This window comes from Mustela putorius, unplaced genomic scaffold (genome assembly GCF_011764305.1).
Source record: "Mustela putorius furo isolate JIRA1106 unplaced genomic scaffold, ASM1176430v1.1 tig00000508_pilon_pilon_pilon, whole genome shotgun sequence".
NCBI classification, from domain to species: domain Eukaryota; kingdom Metazoa; phylum Chordata; class Mammalia; order Carnivora; family Mustelidae; genus Mustela; species Mustela putorius.
Window position 1 is genome coordinate 21,354,681 of NW_025421402.1, and position 24,405 is coordinate 21,379,085.

Below are 24,405 nucleotides of genomic sequence, written 5' to 3' on the forward strand. Positions count from 1 at the left end.
CCTCAGTTTGCTCTCAGCTTTTAGGCTCTTTGTGCTTTTTCTATCTGTTCGGGCTATCAGCTTCATCATAAAGGGCTACCCCTTCGCCCTGACCCCCCCAAAAGGACTTCTTTCCCTAGAAAAGGATTTTTGGTATGCTGTATCTTCATATCAGGTTTTATTATGTTGCTGAATCATTCATGAAATAATATTGAGCACATACCACAATATTGAGCAACTAAGTACATGCCAGTTACTGAGGTTACAGAGATGAAGAAGGCATAGGATTCCTTGTTCTCCAGGAACCTGCCATCTGGTTGGGTTGATGGTTAAATAGATCTTTACAAGAGAATGTATAAACTCAGTATAATGGTAAAGATATGCATAAAATATTCTGGAAGCATAAAGAAGGGACTGCTAATCTAGTGTTCAGTAAAGCAGTCATTAGCTATATTTGGCTTTTTAAATTAATTAAAGTTAAATGAAGTAAAAATTTTAGTTCCTCAGTCACAATGGCCATATTTTATTTGCTCGGGAGCCACATGTAATTAGTGACTACTTTATTGCCAGCCCAGATAGAGAATATCTTCATAATTATAGAAAACTCTATAGGGGTGCCTGGGTGGCTCAGTCAGTTAAACGTCTGCCTTTGGCTCTTGTCGTGATCCCAGGGTCCTGGAATTGAGCCCCACATCAAGATTCTTGCTCACTGGGGAGCCTGCTTCTCCCTCTCCCTCTGCTGCTCCCCCTACTTGTGCTCTCTCTCTCTCAAATAAATAAAATCTAAAAAAGGAAAAGGAAATTCTGTAGAACATTATTGACTAAGGAGTCAAGATTTTAAAAAGGAGGTGACAGAGAGCTGAGACTTAAAAGTTGAGAACTAGCTAACCAGGAAGGGCATGGCTAGGGACAGAATAAAATATTCTAGGTAGAAATCCCAGTTGGTCGAGACTGAGGAGTTTCTTGGGATATGTGGTTTTTAGAGCTAAAACTGGAACAATCCTGGAAAAACTGGGACAGTTGGTCGCCCAAGTAGAAAGGACTTCATAGACAAAGGCACTGGATCTAGAGAAAAGTTTCACATCAAGAGCAGCTTACGTTTTTTTGGTGTTGCAGGAACCTCTGCAGTACAGTTCATGTGAGGGATTGGAAATGAGGCTGCAGGGATAGACATCAGACTTGTCAGTGACACTGGAACATGAGCTTGTAGGGGGAAAGGCCATGCCAGAATTCTAAGCTGGGGAGTATCATAATTTTGGTCAGTTTTACGTCTTAGGTAGATCTGACGGGCAGCCTTGTGGAAGATGAATTTGAGGGAGCAAGTTTGGAGGCAGTGAGATGCTTGGAGACTTGAAGCAATATAGGTAAAGTGGTTAGAAATCCTAAGGACATGGTAATGGGGGGGGAGGTTTCATAAGTATTTATGAGGTATGTGGGGTGCCTGGGGGGGCTCAGTTAGTTAAGTGTTCAACTCTTGGTTTTGGCTCAGGTCATGATCTTTGATCTAGGATCAGGCCCCGTATCAGGCTCCTTGCTCAGCAGGGAGTCCGCTTGAAATTGCCTCTCCCTTCCCCCCACCACCCCCCACTCCCCAGAGCATGCACACTCCTCTCTCTCTCTCTCTTTCTCAAATAAATACATCTTCAAAAAATACTTACGAGGCATAATTAATAGGATGTGGTGTTTGGGTGAGACAGGAGGGAGTCAGGGTTATGCCAAGGCCTCTAGCATCAGTGATCCCCTCTACCTTTTTATTTTGTAGTGGTAGTCCCTTCCCTCAGTAGTTGTTTTATGCCCATTTACCTTCTCATCATCTTATACCCCAGCCCTCAACCCCCAATTTGAAAACATCTGGTTACATTGTAAGAGGACTGCCCAGATAGCAAAGGCGCTCCCCCCGACCAGGATAGACCTTAGCTCCATTCATTTTTCTTCATTTTGTTCCATACATCTCCAGCATCCCACTCTCTCCTGCCCCTATTCTTCCCTTCCCTGGAGAACAAACTGGACAGGAGCCGTTCAGGGCAAGGGATCATGTCTTCATCCCGCTCTGTGCTGTTGGGAAGCCGCAGTCCACTCTGCAGGCCAGCCCTCTTGTAGGCCTCTTTGTTCCTCCTTTCCTGTACCTGCCCAAATTTACTTGCCCTCAAACCAGTTTATTCTCATGGTATATATTTTTGTTTTAGAGGATATTGTATTTTTATTTTGTAATCTTCCTGTGAGGTGGGGATTTTTGTGTTTTTTTGTTCATTTGTGTATCCCCAGTGCTCAGAAGAGTGCCTGGAATGTGGTAGATAATCAGTGTTTGTTGAAGTAATTAATCCTGGTGATGGTAATCATGACCAAAGAAAGCAGTAGTAGAGGGTACATAGAGATTACTGGCTTGGGAGTTGGGAAACGTGGAGTCTTGTCCTGGCTTTGCCACGGAATGCTCACAGGTTCTCTACCAAGTCACTTCCCCTTCGCGGAACCTCAGTTTCTTTCTGGAAACAATGAAATCCCTGCATTGATGGGATTCAGCAAATAATGGCATTGATGTACAGTTGAGACTTTGTTAAGTATTTTGGATTGTGTGTATATAACAACTTTCTTAAAATATATGTGAAATTTTCTAGCTTTCTAATTCCCTTTACTAAAAACCTATGCTTATTTTTAGAGTAATTAGTCTGTAATATGAAAGAACCTGAAATTTAAATTTGTCTTGATTGGCTTTTACTTTTAGACTCTGCTCTCTTGAATTAACTGAAAGAGGGGGAAAAACCCGAGAGATAAATAACTCATATTTGAAGCCTAATTACAATAATTATGTTTACACTTTCCATCAGTATAGTATAAAAGTGTATCTTAATGTATAGTTAAGACACTTAATACCAGAGGTAATTTTTAATTATCTTTAAAGATTTTTATTTATTTAAATAAAAATATTTTGGTGCTCTGCTGCATTTGCATTTTCTGCAAATATAAAGTATACAGTACCACAGCTGTTTAGCTGATGTTATTACTAAGTGATCCTGAGACAGAAGTGCTTTTATAGTCACCAGTCAGTGACATTTTGACATCTGCCTTGCGCTCAGCATTGTGTATATTAATCAGTTTGTTAATTCTTTTCAGAGAGGCAGGAAGAGAAACTGAAAAATAACAACAGAGACCTGTCCATGGTAAGAGTCTGAAGTGTAATATTGTGGTAAACCACAACAAGTTTTATAGAATAAGACTCTGATTTGCATTAAATACACTGTACTTACCTTTTCAGAAATTCACCCACTAATGTCATGGGTGTTCCTGGGCCAGGTGGAAGTGAAAATATGCTCCTGGGCTTAAACTTCATTTCAGTAATGAGAGAATACCTTTCGGGCTGTCTCGGGGGTCATAATTTGTCCCTTTCACACAGTTTTTGCTTAGCTTAGCCCTCATGTTTCGAATGGAGTAGTCTGTTTTCTTTTACTCTCGTGTCATTGCCGAATCTTCGGTTTTCGGGTGACCTGTGTCCCGCAGCCTCTGAGCCGGAGCCTCACAGACGGCCTTTCTTGTTGCCTTTGTTCTTCACGAGGCCTTTTGTTCTGCGCGTCAGGCATACCGTAAAGTGTAAAGAGAAATGATTTTATTACCCATTAGTCATCATTTATAAAGAGTAGAGTTTGTTCAAGAGTTTTTCTAAGGCATATGTAGTCTAATTATATGGCTTGACTAATTTTTCTATTTAATTTCTTTATGATTATCACAGGACATCTGAACTGTGCAACAGTTGTCTTTGCTTTCTAAGAGACCTTTGCTATATTAGCTTCTGTTTCTTGCAATTCTTATTGAGTAAGTCTGTAATTTAGAAGTGCATCTTTTTGAAAATAGCTTTTCTGTTGACCTACTTATTAAGTGTTTAAGGACCAAATTTGGAAACTATAGAAAGAAGAGAGGAAAAATTGCTGATAAACCTGTCATCCAGGAGCTCAAGTTAGCTCAGTCAGAAAAGCATGAGACTCTTGATCTTAGGGTCATGAGTTCGAGCCGGACATAGGGTGTAGAAATTACTTAAAAATAAAATTGTATAAAAAATTAATAATAAAAAAAATCTTTAAAAAAAAACCTGTCACCCAGAGATAATATTGTTACTCTTACGTCGTTATGATCTTTTATTTATTTATACTTTTACCACATTTGTAATTAAGTAAGAAGTTAGCTGCAAGTAACAGAATACCTAACTATAACAATGACTTAAACAGATAAAGATTTTTTTTTTATTTGTTCAAGAAGGCCAGGGTTTGGTAGTCCTGGGCTGGTGTAGCAGCTCAGTAATGTTATTAAAGACTTAGGTTGGCCATTCTTAGATTATGGTTGTTTGGTTATTTGATGGTACTTTATCCTTTATCTTCAGACATTATGTTCTTCATTCCAGGCAGGAAGAATGGGCCAAAGGCCTAAAGGGATACTGGTCAACTTTGTCCTGTTCGGTACTGGTACCAGAACTGGGTCCCATGGCCACCCCAATACTATTCATCAGAAGGGGACAAGGAGAAGGGCTTGGAGGTGGAGGGTGGGTTAGCCAATAAGCAGCTTATTGCTATGGAGTGCAGTGTGACGTGAAACCAGAATTTTGGAGTGTGCCTTAGTAATGGTTTTCTTTAGTGTGAAATGACAATGTGCTGGTCTCTTTACAGGTCCGAATGAAATCCATGTTTGCAATTGGCTTTTGTTTTACTGCCCTAATGGGAATGTTCAATTCCATGTGAGTATCCTTTAATAATATGGTTTTACCTAACTGTTGTTCTATATATGTGTGTATTTATGAGCAATTAACGTTTTTTTTTTAAAGATTTTCTTTATTTGGGGGGGCACTAGCGAGAGAGAGCAAGCACAAGCAGGGGACAGAAGGAGAGGGAGAAACAGGCTCCCTGCTCAGCAGGGAGACTTGATCCCAGGACCCTGGGATCTTGACCTAAGTCAAAGACAGATGCTTAAGTGACTGAACCACCCAGCCGCTCGAGCTTTTTTGGTAATAATTTATTTTGATACTTCAAATTTATAGAAAGGTTACAAAAATAATATATTCATTACCCATACTCACAATTGTTAATATTTTGCTCCATTTTCTTTCTTTTTCTGTTTCTCTTATCATCTATGTAGTTATTCACACATACATTATGTATGTATTATTCAAGATTATGTTATGGGGTTCATGCCCCTTTATCCATAACTACTTATTTATTTATTTATTTGGTTAGTTAGTTATTTCACAGACAGAGATTACAAATAGGCAAGTAGGCGGAGAGGCAGGCAGAGAGAGGGGAAGGGAAGCAGGCTCCCTGCTGAGCAGAGGGCCTGATGTGGGGCTTGATCCCAGGACCCTGAGATCATGACCTGAGCCGAAGGCAGAGGCTTAACCCACTGAGCCATCCAGGCGCCCCTACTACATTTTTTTTTTTAATTTATTTATTTGGCAGAAATCACAAGTAGGCAGAGAGGCAGGCAGAGAGAGAGCGGGAAGCAGGCTCCCTGCTGAGCAGAGAGCCCGATGTGGGGCTTGATCCCAGGACCCTGAGATCATGACATGAGCCAAAGGCGGAGGCTTAACCCACTGAGCCACGCAGGCGCCCCCCCTACTAAATTTTTTAAAAAAGATTTTATTCATTAATTTGACAGAGAGCATAAGCAGAGAGATTGGCAGAGGGAGAGGGAAAGTGGCAGAAGGAGAGGGGAAACAGACTCTGTGCTAAGCAGGGAGCCCAATGCAGGGCTCAATCCCAGGGCTCTGGAATCATGATGTGAACTGAAGGCAAATGCTTAACCGACAGCCAGTCAGGAGCCCCCATAACTACTAAAGTGTATATTTCCCGAGAACGTGGACATTTTCTTAGATAACTTCAATCCAGTTACCAAAATCAAGATAACTTCAATCCAGTTACCAAAATCAAGGGTCTTCATCCAATAAATAAAGGCTTCAGCCCAGATGAAAACGTCTTCTGCTGACTCTTAGGTCATAGTTTATTTTAGCCTGGGAGAGCTCAGAGTCTTGTAATAAGACAGTCTAATAGCAATAAATACTCAGACGGTTTATCTCAGTATTAACCTATCAACAAAATAATTCTCAAAATAATTCACAATTGTGTGCATCTTGTTGACAGGGTAGTACTGTAAATCTAATTTTCAAAGACTGTATTTCTTTAATGATGAGAGTGTTGGCATAAGGCTTAAGTCGGGAGAAGTCTTGACTTGTAAACTAAGTTGTGAAACATGGAAATAAATCATTTTGGCTTATGTTCATTATTTACAGTAGGAGGAATTTGTTAGATTACCTTTTTAGAAGAATTTTCCAGTTCTTTCATTCTTTTCTGTGTTTAAAACTAGAACTTGGTATACAGTTTTGATTTGAATTCATAGTTGGTTCAGTTACTAAATGAAGCTAATATATTTGATTATAATCATAGAATCACATAACTACAAAGTATTATAATGTATTTCTTATGTTTCTTTCTTTGAGTCAGTAATCATTTTCACTTGCCTGCCTTTGATTTTTCTCTCTCCAGTTTTCAATTTTCTGTGAGTGTACTACATGAATATTTATAGGTTTCAACTATTTTTAATATTTATTCGGGTTGAAAAGCTGCATGCCATTTTTTTTGTGCCTCACACTGGGAGATAAAAGAAAATTTGCAGAGTCTGAGCCCTCACGCTGCTTGTTCCCTTCAAGTAGAATAGATATCTCTATAAGAAATATTGATTTACTAGTTAAAAAGTTAGTGTTCTTTTTTATGTGGGGGTCATTGTAACTTGTTGAAGATCCATTATAGAGAGAAATTTTAGAGAGAGGGAGAAGTTTTATAACAAGAACTCCCCACCTCGGTTGTATTTGCCGCTCCCTTGGGCTTCAGACCAGCCTGTCCCTGGGCCTCAAAGAGGCTTGTTTCTCTCTACGTTATTTTTGAGACTCACTTGGAACCTGTCATGTTCTCTGCCAAAGCATCGCTCTTCCTGATACTTGTGTGTCTTTCCGTGGCTCCCATTTCTGGTCAGCTGGGACTGAAAGCTTCGTCGCTTCCCTCCGTCTCTTCCTCTCAGCCCATCTTTCTTGTGTTTCCGCCCTGTCCCAGAGTCAGTGCCGGGCACCGAGTTCTCTCTAACATTGTCAGTCCCCGGTTCCGCCAGTTAACAGTTCTGTGTATCCCGCCTCTCTGTGTCCTTCGAGTCCTCCATCTGTCCGCCCTTCCATCCCTCTGTCCTTGCCTCCTCCCTCTCCTCTTCATCCACGCTACACCAGCTCTTAGCATAGCTTCAGCCCATCGCCTTTCCTCTCTGCTGTTACCCCTTGACCTCGGGCATGCAGTAGCTTCCTAGCTGCTCTCCATCTTCAGCGGCCTCCTGTCACTGCGGCTTTAACCTGACCATCCCCAAACACGTACTCATTGTCTACTAACCGCATCTGCTCCTGATGGAATAGTAGCTGTGTGTTGGCCACTGTTGGCCTTTATGTGTGTTGCCCTTGTCATCTTAACAGCCTTCCGAGATGAGTATTACAGTCTTTGTTTTACTGATGAGAATATGAGACTCCAAGTTATTTAACTTGCCTAAGATCGTGAAGCTAGTAAACGTTGAGCCAGAGTATAACTCGTTTCTCTGACTCTAAAGTCCTTTCATAGCATCGTGCCACTCAGACTCCTGACTTGAGTCTGGACTTCAACCTGGCGTCACCATGCTTTGACCCCAGCCTGTTCCAACTTTATTTCTTTTTACTGTTTACAAACTATTGTGTTCTGATTACACTGTTCACTGTTCCTGAGATACACATTCTTTCATGTGAATTTTAGAATCACTCGTGTATCAGCTTCCCTTTAAGATAATCCCATTTGAGTTTTGACTCAGATGTTATTTATTTTATGTTAGTTTTGAAGTATTAGACACCTTTATAATTTTAAATATTCCTATCTAGAAACATCGTGTTTCTGCTAAGTCCGTTTTATGTGCTTTTGTAGTTTCTTTCCAAGTAAGTCTTGCATGCATTTTATATCTCTAATAACTAATATAATATAATATAATATAATATAACTAATATAATATAATATAACTAATTACTACTGGTATAAAAGTAGGTTACCAATTTTTGTTACTTTATTCTGTAACTGACCATCTTGCTGAACTCTAATAGGGTCTGGTATGTTTTAGTTTGGTTCTCTAATTTTCTAGATAGATAATCACATGATCAGACAAATAACTTGGTCTCATTCTTTCCAAAATTTCCCCTCCATCCTGTCTTCCCTGCCACCTTCTTCTCTTCTCTAGTTCTTTTTTTTTTAATTTTTAATTTTATTTATTTATTTGACAGAGAGATAGCGCAAGTAGGCAGAGCAGCAGACAGAGGGAGAGGGAGAAGCAGACTCTCCGCTGAGCAGAGAGCCCAATATGGGACTCGATCCCTGGACCCCGAGATCATGACCTGAGCCGATGGCAGCCGCTTAACTGACTGAGCCACCCAGGCGGCCCTCCTCTCTAGTTCTAAGTTGATTTAGAACAACCAGAACAGGGGCACCTGAGTGGCTCAGTCAGTTGAGCAGCTGCATTCAGCTCGGGTGATGATCCCAAGATCCTAGGATCCAGCCCCACACCTGGCTCCCCACTGAGCCTGCTTCTCCCTGTCTGTCTCCCAGCTTGTGGTCTCATTCTCTCTGTCAAATAAATAAATAAAATTAAAAAAAAAAAACCAACCCACCAGAAGAGAGTAAAATACTTAATAATGAAATAGTAAAGATAGTCTAATAAAAATGAGGACCAAATGAATATAATAGTTGTATTGCTGCTTTGATACTTGTGAAATTTCTAGAGGACTGAGTTTTCAAAGCCATATATAAGAACATGTGGGGGCCAAAGCACTTCCATCATCAGCAGAGGCCCCACAGGCTTTCTCTGGAGGATTTTCATAGCATCGTCACGTGGACCATCTAACACTGAACAGCAGTCTCATTTGGTCCACAATGTCCTATGTATTTCCATTTTATTTTTCCATGCTTAAAGCTCTTGAGTCAAGGCCCAAATCTGAACATATACTGTATAATGATTATTCAGCAACTGTTGATTACACTTTTAGGCCTTAGACTAATATTGAAATGCCTGACTATTTATGGAGTTCATCAGTACAAGATAAAATATCAGATGCCTTTTCTCAAAGCCATGGAGTTCAAAGAAGTTAAATACAGTATCTTCAGGAGGAAAATGTTACGAAAAACTTCATTATATTCAAGCTTCTTGTAGAAGGCTTCTATTGGCAAGAAGGAAGACTGTTCTTTGCTCTTTGTTTTTCAGTAGATTGTTTTCTTTTCATCAACTTTCTTATTCAGAATACTGGCAACAGTAGATTTTTAATTGTTTTGTTTTGCAATACTGGTGTGGAGGTTCATGTGTTTTACTATTTATTCAAGTGCTGTTTGATTTTTTAATAAGACTTGGTATCGTTTTAGAGCAGTTTTAGGTTTACAGAAAAATTGAGAGAAAAGTACAGACATTTCCCATCTACCCTCCGCCCCATGCATGACCTTCCCCACTAGCAACTTCCCCCAAGGGAGTGGTGCACTTGTTCGAGCTGGCGAGCCTGGGCTGGCGCCCAACCACCCGGAGTCCACCGCTTACATTAGGGGTCCCTCTTAGTGTACATTCAGTGAGTTTGGACAAATGTATAATGGCAGGTAGCCACCATTTTGGTATCATACAGAGTAGGTGAACGGCCTTAAAACTCTTCAGCTCTGCCCATTCGTCCCTTTCTCTCCCACCCCAACTCCGCAGCCACTGATCTTTTTACTGGCTCCAGAGTTTTGCCTTTTTCAGACAGTCATATAGTTTGACTCACGCAAGCGTATATAGCCTTTTCAGATTGGCCTCTTTCACTTAGTAATATCCATTTAAAGTCCCTCCATGTCTTCGTGGCCAATAGCCCATTTTGTTGTAGCACTGAATAATATTTCATTGTCTGGATGCACCAGTTTGTCCATTGATACCTGATTTACTTCCAAGTTTTGGCAATTATCAGTGAAGCTGCTGTAAACACCCGGGTGTAGGTTCTTTTGTGCACGTAAGTTTTTCACTCCTTTGGATAGATACCAAGGAGCACAACTGCTCGGCTGTAATTCATGTTTTTGTTCTGGTCTTTGTGCCCTGTGCATTTAAAAATATATATTATTATTGTGTGCACACTAAAAGTTTTCATTGTTATAGAATTATTATTGTTGTGTGCACATCAAAAGACTGTGAGCACCTAAAAGTTACAGGCTATATCTCTGCTTTTTAAAAAAAATTTTTAAAAGAGTTTATTTATTTGACAGAGATCACAAGTAGGCAGAGGTAGGCAAAGAGAGAGAGGAGGAAGCAGGCTTCCTGCTTAGCAGAGAGCCTGATGCAGGGCTCCATCCCAGGACACTGGGATCATGACCTGAGCTGAAGGCAGAGGCTTTAACCCACTGAGCCACCCAGGCGCCCCAAGCTTTTCTCTTTTAGAAACAGTTCTCTTTTCTATTTTAGAAAAAGTAAAAAAGAATACTTTCAAACACTAATAGTATGTTAAAAGTTATCTGAGATTATTGTGTATGAATTTTAAGAATCGACTTTTTTCATTCTCCACTATATACTCCATGATTTTCTATTCAGAAGTGTTTAGCCTGTTTAAAGTGTGTATTGGGAGTCTTGGAAAAGAGGGTTTTTTAAATCTTACTGGGTGGGGCGCCTGGGTGGCTCAGTGGGTTGAAGCCTCTGCCTTCGGCTCAGGTCATGATCCCAAGGTCCTGGGATTGAGCCCGGGGTCGGGCTCTCTGCTCAGCAGGGAGCCTGCTTCCTCCTCTCTCTCTGCCTGCCTCTCTGCCTACTTGTGATCTCTGTCTGACAAATAAGTAAATAAAATCGTTTTAAAAAAAATTAAATAAAATCTTACTGGTGTCATGGTTCAAAACAGTGATTCTCAAAGTATGGTCTGGGGATTCCTAGAGCTCTTTGAGATTCTTGGGAAGTCCTTGAGATGAACATTACTGCCAGAATAATTCTAAGATGTTATTTTCTTTCTCTATTCTTACTCTCTTTTTAGTGTACAGTGGAATTTTCCAGAGGGTTCAGGGCTTCATGATGTGTATCATTGCAACAGCCTGAATACTAAAGCAGCTATGAGAACCCAGCAGTATTCTATTAAACAAAACATTAAAGATATTTGCCAAAAGAAAAAAAAAAGCCTTTCTTTTTACTTTGTTTTAGAAAAGATAGTTATTTTTCATAAAAATATTTGTGTTAATATATAATGAATTTATTGCTACCTTTTAAATGATTTAGTAACTATTTTTTAACATTCCTCAGTTTTAATTTCTAAAGCAGTAAATAGTGATAGCTATAACCTTTAAACAATGTAGGGATCTCAATTTTTCATTGTGTTTAGGGCTTCTGATACTGAAAAAATTGAGACTCATTAGTTTAGAAAAAGATTGATGGAAAAATCTAGGCCCTTTCTTAGATTTTTGTTCTTTAGGTCTCTTTTTAAAATATCATTCTTTGTTTTTTAGAGATCAAGGGACTTAGAGTTCTATTTCTGTCTCAGATTCTTCCCTGGAACTAAGAAGCTTGTCAGTCTTCCAAAAATAACAATTCTTTGTTTTTTCCTTTTTAGATTTGATGGTAGAGTGGTGGCAAAGCTCCCTTTCACCCCCCTTTCCTATATCCAAGGACTGTCTCATCGAAACCTCCTGGGGGATGACACCACAGACTGTTCCTTCATCTTTCTGTATATTCTCTGTACCATGTCAATTCGACAGGTGAGTGATCATATCCAGTCCTAAATACATACATTCTTCCTTGCTCTCACATCTTTATTAGCCTTTATTTCTTTAATACTAGAAATGATTTAGAATCCCAATGGATCCTCTAAAGCTGTTTTATTTTATTATTTTATTTACTTATTTTAAAGATTATATTCATTTATTTGACAGAGAGAGAGCCCAAGTAGGCAGAACAGCAGGCTGAGTGAGAGGGAGAAGCACTCTCGCCGCTGAGCAGAGTGCCCGATGCGTGTCCAATCCCAGGACCCTGGGATCACAAATCTCAGCCGAAGGCAGACGCTTAACCAACTGAGCTACCCAGGTGCCCCTCTAAAACTGCCTCAGATGTGCGTAGGTCTAGATGACTGATCCTTTGGGATGGGGAGTAGCCATAAAACTAAACATGGTTTTCATATCCCATCTTTAGAGCTCTTAGGTTCCTTCTTCGTCACAATCATCTAAAGATACAAAATGAAGAGTGGGTTTAGGCTTTTCAGTATCATTTCTTTTTTTCCTTTTCTTTTCTTTATCTTTTTTTTTTTTTTTTGTTAAGATTTTATTTGAAAGAGAAGGAGGGAGGGAGCACACAGAGGAGAGTTAGAGAACCAGTCTCTGTGCTGAGCAGAGTCTGACGTGGGCCGGATCCCAGGATCCTGAGATCATGACCTGAGCCAAAGGCAGACGCTTGGCCAACTGAGCCACCCCAGGCGCCCCAGTGTCATTTCTTCTGCATTAGACTCCAGTACCTTTTGTCACTTCAGGAACACAAATAAATGTAATAATTTGATGGTTTTAGGTTATTCACAGTTGAGATACTCAAGGTTATGTCACAGAATTTGCATTTGGCCACCATGATTATCAGACATTCGTAACGAAAAACAGTGAGAGCCAAGACAGAAGTATAGATGGTTGGAAGAGCCCAGAGAGACCCCTTACATTTGATTAGTGGGGGAAGATTCAGGCAGAAAGGTTCAGAGAATGAAGTAGTTTTTGAAATAGGCTTTAAAAAATGAGAGGGGTTAATTAAAGTCTCTGGCTTAAGAACTTTCTATATTTCAGTTTTTGAACACATTGCCATTCAGCAGGCATTGCCATCGGGAAGTTGGCATATGAGACTTCTGTTTCTTCTTCTTCTGAGTACTGTCAATGGCAGCAGATTTTTCGGTTGGCCTGGCACGTGAGAATAAGTAGGAAATGGAATTATATGTGAAACTTGCGAAGATCTTCATGATCTTCCTGCTTAATGTTTTCCCCACCTCATCCCTCATCCGGCACTTCAGCCATGCTTACTAGCCTCACTCACCCAGGCTGACTTTCTGCGAATGCTCTTCCTTCTGTCTGCCTGCCTCCCACCTCCTCCTTTTGTAGATTAAATACCGCCAGGTCTCAAGACTTTCTGGCATCATTTTCTGACAATTAACTGCTTTCTGAAGGATAGATGTGAGAGGAGCCTGACAAGGTGGGGAAATACCAGAAGACTCTCTGAATTGTCAAGCAAAAAAACCCATTATGTTCTGAACTATTGCAGTGATGAAAGAGGGGGGTGAAGTTGAGACATACATGGAGGTAAAGCCCCAGAACTTAGGGAGAATGGAGGAACTAACAAGAGTCCCAGGTGTGGCTTTGGTGACCAGATGGAGGCTGGTCTCAGTAGGAGTCGGGGAATAGGGGAATGGAGAATAGATGGGTTCGCAGAGCTGTCAGCGACGTTCGTGGAGCAGCTAAGTGGGTCTGTCCACCAGAAGTCGTATTCTTGTGTAGCTGAGGTGTATACTACACCGTTCCAGATGCATCTGTAGTGAAGCATTTCATTTAGTCTAAGTCAACGTGAAAACCAAGACAATGACAACATAAATCTCTTTTGTTGATTTAGCAGAAGTCTGTTTCCAGAATATTGTTCTTAAATTTGATTATTTAAATCTGAAACTTTCAGTTGCAGCTTATGTCCTAATGCTATTAAAACAAAATGATGTATACATTCTACTCTCAGCAACTAAGAACAGTTCTACTTTAAGTCATATTTAGGTATGAATACTCCATGTGGTGGCTCACAGTAGTCATTTAGATGCACCATTTGCATTTGCATTGCTAGCTAGAAATCCCTGTCTGAAACTGTAGAGTTTTTAAAATGAAATAAATGTTAAGAATGATCATTGAAGGGGCGCCTGGGTGGCTCAGTAGGTTAAAGCCTCTGCCTTCGGCTCAGGTCATGATCCCAGGGTCCTGGGATTGAGCCCCTCATCAGGCTCCCTGCTCGGCGGGGCACCTGCTCCCCCCCCCCCGCCTTGCCTCTGTCTGTCTACTTGTGATCTCTGTCAAATGAATAAACAAAATCTTTAAAAAAAAAAAAGAAAGAAAGAAAGAATGATCATTGAGGAAGTTCAGCTCAAGCTGGTCTTTAAATTCCTTTCTCTTATTTCAGAGAGTTTGTTGAAGTGGTTGTTTAGTAGTTAAAATGCTATGCTCATTTACCATTGTGGTTAGCAAATTTTTTGTTAAGGTCTGGATAGTAAATATTTGTGTATTTCCTTTTCAGGTCATACACTCTGTTGTAACTATTCAACTCTGCCATTGTAATATGAGAACAGTCCTAGACAGCATGTAAATGAACGAGTGTGGCTGTGTTCCAGCAAAACTTTATTTACAAAACTAGGCCAGGGGCCAGCCATAGTTTGCTAATCCCTGAAGGTTCAGGCAAAGACTGGTGTAACTACTCAGCTCTGTCATTATACTATGAAAGCAGCCATAGACAATGTGTAAATGAGAATGACTGTATTCCAATAAACCTTTATTTATAAAAACAGGCAGTGGACTAGCATGATATGCTAACCCCTGAGAACCACAGTGTACAATTTTTGCTATAAAGTTAAAATAGGAACAGTAGATCCTAGATTGGCACAGCTTAATAAAATAATTGCTTATTGAGTATAGAGAAGGGAGGAAAGGAACACCAACCCCCCCACCCCCGACACACACACAGTCAATGTGTTTTGAGTCAGGAAGGATGCATACTCAGAATTTTTACTTCTCCTTATCCCATTCCATGCACTGATACTAATAAGAGAAAAATATGGAAGAGCTATAGGAGTGTGTAGCTAATATAAAAGTATTGTATTTGAAAGATTTCTCTTGGTGTGCAGTTCTCTTCCCCAAGATCAGTGGTGAGCCTAACTGGTTGCCGCATCCAGAGTGTCAGTACTCATCTTGGGCGGTTAATTTTGTTACCCCAATTTTATTTTATTTTTTAAGATTTTATGTATTTGACAGAGATCACAAGTAGGCAGAGAGGCAGGCAGAGAGAGGGAGGGAAGCAGGCTCCCTGCTGAGCAGAGTCTGATGTGGGGCTCGATCCCAGGACCCTGGGATCATGACCTGAGCCAAAGGCAGAGGCTTTAATCCACTGAGCCACCCAGGTGCCCCTGTTACCCCAATTTTAAACAAGGTATTTTAACATATTAAAAGTCTTAGAAAAATCACCAAAGTCACCTACTTTTATCATTTTTATTTTACCAGTTGCATATTCTTTCTGTACCTGTCCGTCACTAATTGTTAGCATGCGTATTAGAGGATTGTGAACTTCTATCCAGTCTGACATACCTTAGCATTTGAAATGTTACTATGAAAATTATGCTTCTCTCTTTGAATTAAAATGCTTGTTAATTGGCTATTTCCATGGGCTTTTTTGTTTTGTTTTGTTTACTTTTTAAGGTCTTAGTTTACGTGGTAATTGTGAAGGTGCCTGTAAAATGAGCAGCCAAAAAATAGGAGGCTTGCAGAAATTAAAATTATAGACGTACTTTGATTTCCCCAGTGAAGCCATTCTTAGGCAAAAAAGTAGGCCACTTGGTTTCACATATATACTTGGCATAAAGTAGTTTTAAAGGAACATAATGAATTGGAGGTTTTTGTTTGCTTGTTTGGGGATGTAAAGAAGAGTGAGTGATGGGGAAACCAATAGAGAATGACTCAGGTTTCCATAATGATAGGTCATATTCCTCATCATGTTATTGGAGGTTTTATCTGGTTTTGTCTACTTGTTATTTTTATCTGTATTTTCTCCTTTCCTCTCCAGCTCTTTCAAGGTAATGATTTCTTAATTGTCTACGTATACCTTAAAGTACCTTTGCTACACCAAAATATAAATTTATAAACTTGGCAAACTGGGGTTATACCGTTTTTTATTCCCAAGAGCAAGATATGAAAATGCATGTTTCTTCCAACCTTACCACAGAAATTTCTTTTGAGTTTTTACCCAGCTGATAGATAAGAATCGCTATCTCATTGTGGCTTTAATTTGCATTTTGGATTGAGTATCTCTGTCTCAGAGCTGTTCATAAACTCTTTTCTTTCTTTGGTGGCAAGAGACTGTGTATGCCTTTTGCCTATTTCTCTATTGGGTTTTTGGTCTTTTTTGAATTTCAAGCTCTAGGTGGGAGATTAGCTTTCTCCGGGGGCTGTAAGTTGCATATAATTTTCCAGTTTGTCATTTGTGTTTCATTTGTACTTAACGGTGGTTTTTGCCACACAAAATTTTATTTGCTGGATTTTTTTTTTCAGTCAGATTTGTCTTTTATGGCTTTTGGAATTTATTTATTTAAGATTTTAATTTATTTATTTGACAGAGAGAAACTGAGCAAGAGAGGGAACACAAGGGCAAGCAGGAAAGGGAGAAGCAGGCTTCCTGCCGAGCAGGGAGCCCAGTGTGGGGCTCCATCCCAGGACTCTGGGATCATGACCTGAGCCGAAGGGAGACACTTAACAGCTGAGCCACCCAAGTGCCCCTGGAATTTAAATTATGGTTAGAAAGTTCTTCTGTACTTCAAAGTTACAAGGAAATTCATCCATGTTTTCTATTAGTACTTTTTCTGTTTCATTCTTTGCCTTTAAATAATGAGCCAATCCGTTTGGAGTTCGTACTGGTATACCGTATTCCTTCTGTGGTCTCTTCTACTTTGTCAACTTTATGTGATTTTTAGGAAGGAAAACATAAAAACAGGGATTCATTTGAGATCACAGTTTGCTTGCTTCTTTTTTTCGAAGATGAAGAAGCCAGAGGGTCTAAAGAATGCAGTGAGGTGAATGGCTGGTCTTGAATCTGGTGTGCTTGTGACTGCGGCACGTCCCTGCCCGCAGCCGGGCAGTCTGTGTCTGGAGTGCCTTTCTCAATTCACCTTTGAAACGGGAAGGGCTGTTCAGTCCCGGTGACAAGTGTTTGAGGGAGGCACTCCTCCTTAATTCATAGCTTCTGTAGGTAAGAGATCATTCGAAATGTGCTGCTGTCATAGGGTGGGCTGAGCAGTGTGACCTGAACCCTTAGAGCGAAAGAACGTGGAGGAGTAGCCAGACATCTAGGTGTCATGCCTGCGGGTGTCCAGGGGTTAGGCTTGCCAGCCTGACTGCCTGTGGCGGCCGGATTCTGCAGAATTCCCCACCTAGTCCTCTCTGACGTCCAGACACTACTTTCACGTTTCCTGTTTTCGGTCATTGCAGAGCTGTTAATCTTTCTCATTTGTTGTGTTAAAATAGACATAAAATTCACTATTTAACCATTTTCAGTAGGCCAGTTCTATGACCCGAGGTAGATTTACATTGCTGTGCAGCCATCCCCGCCGCCCGCCTTTAAAGGTTCTCCTCTTCCTACACTGAAAATCCTATAGCGACTCTCCATGACCCTACCCCTCAGTTCCTGGCAGCCACCGTTCCGCTTTCTGTCTCTGCGCACTTGACCCCTCGTACTTGTGGATTTGATTTCACAGAAGTAGAATCATATACTATGTGTCCTTCTGTGACTAGCACGTTTTCAGGGTTCATCCACGTTGTAGCATGTGTCAGAATTTCCTCCCTTTTCTGAGGCCAAATAAGATCTCATTGCGTATATATCCCATCTTGTGTGTCCACGTATCTGTCGGTGGACGCTGGGTCGCTTCCACCTTTCGCCCGTCGTGAGCGGGGCTGCTGTGAACACGGTGTACCAGTGTCTGTCTGAGTTCCTGCTTACGCTTCCGGATACGGACCCAGAAGTGGAATTGCTGGGTCATGCTGCGATTTTATGTTGAATTTTTTGAGGATTTGCCAGCTGATGTTCACAGCTACTGCATCGTTTACCCAGCACTGTCATCCTAAGCCTTCAATTCTCCACCAGCTTGAGACCATGTATTAAAGGGTAATTTTTCAGGGGCACCTGGGTGGCTCAGTGGGGTAAGCCACTGCCTTTGGCTCGGGTCATGATCTCAGGGTCCTGAGATCGAGTTCCGCATCGGGCTCTCTGCTCGGCAGGGAGCCTGCTTCCCTCTCTCTCTCTCTCTGGCTGCCTCTCTGTCTACTTGTGATTTCTTTCTGTCAAGTTAATAGGTGAAATCTTTTATAAATAAATAAATAAATAAATAGTAATTTTTCATGTTTTCCTTTCAGTCAGTAAAACCATAATTTCATTCGCTCAGTGAGTAAAACCATAATTTCATTGGCTCAGGGTTAATTTTTATGCTAAACATGTAAAAACCATGAGTATTTTATGCAAGCTACCTCCAGCTTTGGGGATGGCCTTGCCTGTTTTAACAAGGAACTCTTCTGATAGTAGTAAATTTGAGAGTATAAGTCCAGGAGAGTGAGAAACATTTGTTATTAGTGCCTTGAAAGTGTTAACAGTTTAATTGCTGAAGTAATTACTTTGACCACTGGGTTTCCTGAATTTATGTTTTTAAAGTTTTTTATTTGTGAAAGATTATGACTATATTTACATATGTCAGTTAATAACATCTCTACAGGGTTAACGAGAATCCACTTCCTTTACTAAATGTGAGTGATGCTATAATTAAACCAACCAGCTCTATTTCCTTCGTGACAATAGTGCTCCCTTTATTATGATGGGGGCATAATATTAGGTTGATTTAAGGGCATCTCTCTGCTTCAGTCATCTTACCCTATCCTTAAGAGATCATTATCACATTAGTAATAATTCCTTGATAGATTTTTGTTCATTTATTCACTCAACAAAATTGAGCACAGATATATCGTATCAGGCTCTGTGCGGGTGCTTAGTATACAGTTTTAAACAAAATTGACATAATTATGGGCCTTGCCCTCGTGAAACTTTTGTTTCTTTTGAAATTAAAAGGTTAATTTTTCTGCCTATAGCTTCACCTACAAAATTGTATCAAATATGAGGGTATACAAATCCAATTAAAATTACTTTTAATCATTCAGAGTAGAAGCAGAGGAAACAAAGATTGAACTTTGGATCTAAACTAACGATTTTTATGACATGTTACTAGTTCACATAGGTATATATGAATCTGGTTTTCATCTAGTACATATTTTTTCCCATGCTAGGATTTTATTAAATAATTCATTATTGCCTTAAGAGGTTTCAAGGGAAAGCAAAAGTAATGCTATGCTGTTGATGAAATAGATTTTAAGACACTTCAGAAACTTCAAAGTGATGGGGAGAGAGGAGGAATGCATTGGAAGGTTGAGGAGATACAGTGTTTGGAGGTAAAACATCAGTGTTTGAATCTTGTTGCCACTTTATTGGCTGAGTGTCCTTGGGAATGTCAACCTCTTGGAGTCTCTGTGAGTCTGTTTTCACAAAGGTAAAATGAGGTTGGTGGTAACCTTACCATGTTACGATAATCAGAAGACAATGATACAGAATGTTAGCAGTTCTTAGGGTCACATTTTTTTGATGGATCAATTAGTGCCCCCTCCTTTGGGGTATTTTAAAAATTTAATATTTATTCCCCAGCCCAAGATAGGATAAAGTTGCTTTTTTTTTTTTTTTTAAGATTTTATTTATTTATTTGACAGACAGAGCTCACAAGTAGGCAGAGAGGCAGGCAGAGAGAGAGAGAGGTGGAAGAAGGCTCCCTACTGAGCAGAGAGCCCGATGCAGGGCTCGATTGGACGCTGAGATCATGACCTGAGCAGAAGGCAGAGGCTTTAACCCACTGAGTCACCCAGGAGCCCCAAAGTTGCTTTTTATAGCTTGAATCAGAGTGATATGTCACTAACTGAAAATAAATCTAATTGCCTTTTCTCATTTTATCTTTTTCCTTTTTTAAAATTTCTTAATGCTTAGTGATTAAATGATTAGCTGCCTTGACCTTCACACCGCAACTGTTTCTTTTGTGTGAATTTGCAGCAGCGGAAATGGTAGGTCTGCCAGCTTCCAGCTGGGGAGCTAAGTCAGTCCCCGCTAGTGACGGAATTCAAGAATAGAAGGAAATTTCCTTAATTCCCCAAATTAAAGTACCTGCTTTTTAAATTTTCTTCTTCTTATGAGCTAGCAATAGATTGTGTAAATGGCGATCTCCTCTATAAAAAGTACTCTAATCTCAGGAAAAACCCAAGCAAACTTACCTGGTAAACAGCTAAGGGGAAACTGGCCTTGTCTAATGAATTTATACGACTGTAAAACTTATGAATGGAATTCTCTGTCTTTGAGAGCAGGATTAGTGGTTCTGAAGAAAAATGGAAGAAAGAGTTTTATTTTCTTTCTTTTGTCACCCGTATCTTAACATGCAACTTTATGTATGTTATGACTATATCTGCAAAAGTATTAGTGAGAATTCGTCATTGTCTCTTTCAACAGGTATATGCGCTCAGGAGAGTGATAAAAATAAGTAGATTTTATTTTTTTCACTCTTGGGTTTCTTAGGGCAAAGAATTTTGATACGCCCTGTGTGTGTATAAAAGCAGGTCTCATTATGTCACGTCAGTATATCTTAAAGCCATCAAAATGAGAAGACCCAAGTGCCTGCCGGCTCCTGTTCCTCATCATTAACATATGCCACTTTATTCAAGACTCAGAGCTCAGTTCATTAATGTCAGTACAGCTCATCCACAAGCAGAGTGTTTTCATTTTCAGTACTTAGTCTCAAGTCAGTCAGAGAGTGTGGGCGGTTCAGAAAAATGAGAGCTCACCTAGTAAGTGAGAAGAACAGATGATTGGGTATTACCTTAACCTGATCTCTTTGTGAACTGTTTGAGAGCATGAGTTCAAGGCTTTATTTAATATATTGCCTGTCATTGCTGAAGATTGATTCAGTCTTTATAGAGTGCCACAAGTTCTTCTTTGATGCTGAAGATAGAGGGTAAAAAGCAATGGTTTCTACCTTTGTAAAACTCACAATCTGTGTGGAAAGACAGACCCATATGTAATAGGAGAGTATGATTGATGCCTTTTGGGGAGTGTGTGTGTGTGTTCAAAATGGCATTAGAGGGGGAAAAAAAGCATGCTTTGGAAGCAAAATGGCTAAGGGATGAAGCTAAGGTTCTCTGCAAAGGGGCCATTTGAGTTAACAGGATGAGGAGGGCTTTTCCAATCTTATCAGAGCATCTTTTTTTTTTTCAAGATTTTATGTATTTATTTGATAGAGCACAAGTAGGCAGAGTGGCAGACAGAGGGACAGGCAGAGGGAGAGGAGAAGCAGGCTCCCCGCCGAGCGGGGAGCCCGATGTAGGGCTCAATCCCAGGACCCTGAGATCCTGACCTGAGCTGAAGACAGACCGACTGAGCCCCCCAGGCGCTCTTTATCGGAGCATTCTTGGCATTGGCAATGGTGTGAGTAAAAGCAGGGAGGCCTGAGAGTGTGTAGTGGATAGTAGACTCCGGAGTGTAGAATGCTTGGCGGAGGGTAACAGGAGCTGAGTGCGCCGCTGCTTAGTGTCAGCCCCTCCCTGGGCAGCGTCGGGTGATGCCTTTGTCTCTTTGTCTCTCTCTTTCTCTCTCTCTCATAGTGTAAGTCTGCTGGTGCCAAGTACTCTTGATCTTCATTTATCTAACATATTTTTATCTTTATTCCTAAAGGATATTTTCACTGGTCATGGAATTCTGGGTTAACTGGGTTTTTCTCATTTGTCTGTTTTAATCCTTTCAGCATTTTAAAATGCCTTTCCACTTCGTTCTGGCCTCCACTGTTTCTGATGAGAAGTCCTTTGTATCTCTATATCCCTGTAGATGATGTGTCACTTTTCTCTGGCAGCTTTTAGATTTTTTTTCTTTAAGTTTGGTTTTCAGCAGTTTGCCTGGATGTGCCTAGCGTATTAATTTTTTTTTTTTTTCTTAATGCTGCTAGAGGGTTTTTTTTCCTGCCCGACCATTCCTTCTTTCTGCCTTTCTGATTCCAGTTTCTTACATGTTTGTCTTTTCAGTATTGTCTAAGAGGACCCTGCAGCTCTGTTCAATTATTAAAAATCTTTTTCTCTCTGCTCTTTAGATAGGATAATTTCTGGTTAATCTGTGTTTAGTTTACTGACTTCTCTGTCATCCCTCATCTGAGTTAACCTTAAGCGTACACAACGATTTTTAAATTGTGATATATTATTTTTTAGTTTCAGAATTTCTGTTTGACTCTTTTTTTGCTATCTTTTTGCCTTGCTGATATTTCCTATTTCTTAATTTATTGTGAACATACTTTAAGCCCTTAAGCATAAAGCATATTTAGCTGCTTTTTTTTAAAAAAAGATTTTATTTATTTATTAGAGAGAGGCAGCACTCAAGCAGGGGTGGGGAGGGGCAGAAGGAGAGGGAGAGAGAGAATCTCAAGCAGATTCTGCACTGAGTGCAGAGCCTGATGTGGGGCTTCATCACATGACCCTGAGATCATGACCTGAAAGAAACCAAGAGTCAGATGCCTAACCAGATGTTTGAGCCACCCAGATGCCTCTGTTTAGCTGCTTTAAAATACAGATCTTATCTACTGATTCCAACATTTGGATAATCTGAAGATTGGACTCTGTTGCCAGCTTTCTTAAGTATGGGTCAGGTTTCTTGTTGGTGTATCTAATTCTTGTGGATTGTATCTTGGACTTTGTTTCGACAGGTGGTAGATACTCTGGATTCTGTTATACTTTGGAAGAATGTTCAGTTTTTTAGTTAAGCGGACAGTTACCTTGGCACTCAAAACTTCAGACTCTGTCTCCTTTGTGGTAGGCAGTACCCGAACCTCAGTTATTTTAGTCTCTGTTGGGGTGCTTGAAGGCTGGCTCACGCTTGCATAGTTTAAGAGATTTGGGCAGAGTTTAAATGTAGTTTTGAACTTCTCCTCTGTTAACTGTTTGTCTAGGATTTTCTCACTCAGTTTTAAGCTGCTGTAGTCACCCAAATCCCGCTCTTTGGTTCTTCAAACCAGGGAGACTTAAGTTTTGTTCTGAGTCTTAGATACCCCATTCTGTACCAGCCACCTCCTACTGTTCATTATAGGATTAAAAATACATACATATATATGTACGTACATACATGTGTAACATACAAACATACATCTTGTCTTCTTGCACTGAACTAAAACTCAGAACCGTCTCCTTGACTGATCCTCAGATAAAGGGCTAACCAGGCTCTCAGGGGATTTTCATTGGAAAGACAGTTAGGTAAGAGACGGGGATTTGGACTGTTTCTTGATCACCTGACATCCCCCAACCCCCTCAAAAAAAAGACCTTTATTATAAGCAAGGCCTTTAGACACCCTAGGACGGAAAATGTTCATCAGCATTACAAAGGAAGTGGTATTACTCTAGTGCAAATTTGATGTTCTCCTGTTCCTTTCAGAATTTTGATTTCCACTTTGCAAGATAGATGTTGAAATCTGCAGTATAATTTGTTACAAGATAGTCACGTTCTAGAATGCTAGAGCCACAGGGACTTTGGCTCCTTGAAAGTGCTTGATGGGAAGCTTGAAGGGCCCAGCAAGAGACTTCAGGTCCCTAATGGTATTTTATCTGTTTTCTGTAGTGGGTTTTTTTCATGAGATTTTTGTTTAAAGAAAGGATTCTGTGGCCTAAAGGGTTGAAAGTGATTGATCTAGTCATCCCCCTTCTTCCCAGGGGGTTGGGCAATGGAGATACACTAAGGGGAGAAGACTGCCTTATTGCTTTTTTGCCTGGTTTGCCAGTGCTGGGACTAAGTCTTCTGATTGCCAGCCCAGCAGTGTTTCAGGTACCCCTGGGTACTGTCATTGGTTCCAGTAAATATTTCATCTCTACATCATTCTCCAAAACAGCTAGTTTAGATAGAATGTGAAAACCCTGGGGTTGTTGGGTGGGGCCATCTGAGGTGATCGGATTTCTGAACAGCTTTGTGGATGTAGTAAAGATGATGTTATGGGAACTTGATGAGAAATTGTAATCAATTGGAAGTGAAGGCTGGTTGCTTGTGCCAGAAAAACTAACAAAGAATAAACTGAGGATTGCCATGGCTGTTATTTTAGCTAAATGACTAAGGAATAACATTTAGCAGAATGTGTTTATGGCTAGTGACCTGGGTCTTCCCAAAATATCCCGTGAGCAACCAACAACTTCCTTTTCTTGATCACCGGTTCTCATCCTTTGCAAAGAGGAAGGAACGCAAATCCTGTAGTGGTATTTTTCTGGGTTTCCTGCCAATAGAAGTCATGATTATGGGAAAATGTTTTTCCTTTGTTTTTCCCTTCTGACATAAAACTCCTCAGTTGTTACCCTATTTATTACACAGGACTGGGCAGAAATTCAAAATTATTGTTTTATATTTTTCTGTAGCCTTACCAAATCTAACTCTATTTTGCATGTATGTTAAGTATTCTTCCATATCATCTTTATAATATATTAAACTTTTCTGTCTTTTAGTAAAATACGTATTTCTAAGCTAAGTCTTACTAAGAAGCCCTGAAAAATTGGAGGAGAATTAAGA

At 40.2% G+C, this 24,405-nt stretch overlaps 1 protein-coding gene across 1 annotated transcript in view; it reads left to right on the top strand.

The window, feature by feature from the left end:
- TMCO1 (transmembrane and coiled-coil domains 1) overlaps positions 1-24,405 on the top strand; it is a 43,302-nt gene that overhangs the window by 13,191 nt on the left and 5,706 nt on the right. Inside the window, exons 4-6 of the mRNA XM_004751442.3 lie at positions 3,091-3,137; positions 4,632-4,699; positions 11,600-11,744. Of these exons, the coding sequence (XP_004751499.1) occupies positions 3,091-3,137; positions 4,632-4,699; positions 11,600-11,744 (260 nt within the window). The remainder of the gene's footprint in view (positions 1-3,090; positions 3,138-4,631; positions 4,700-11,599; positions 11,745-24,405) is intronic.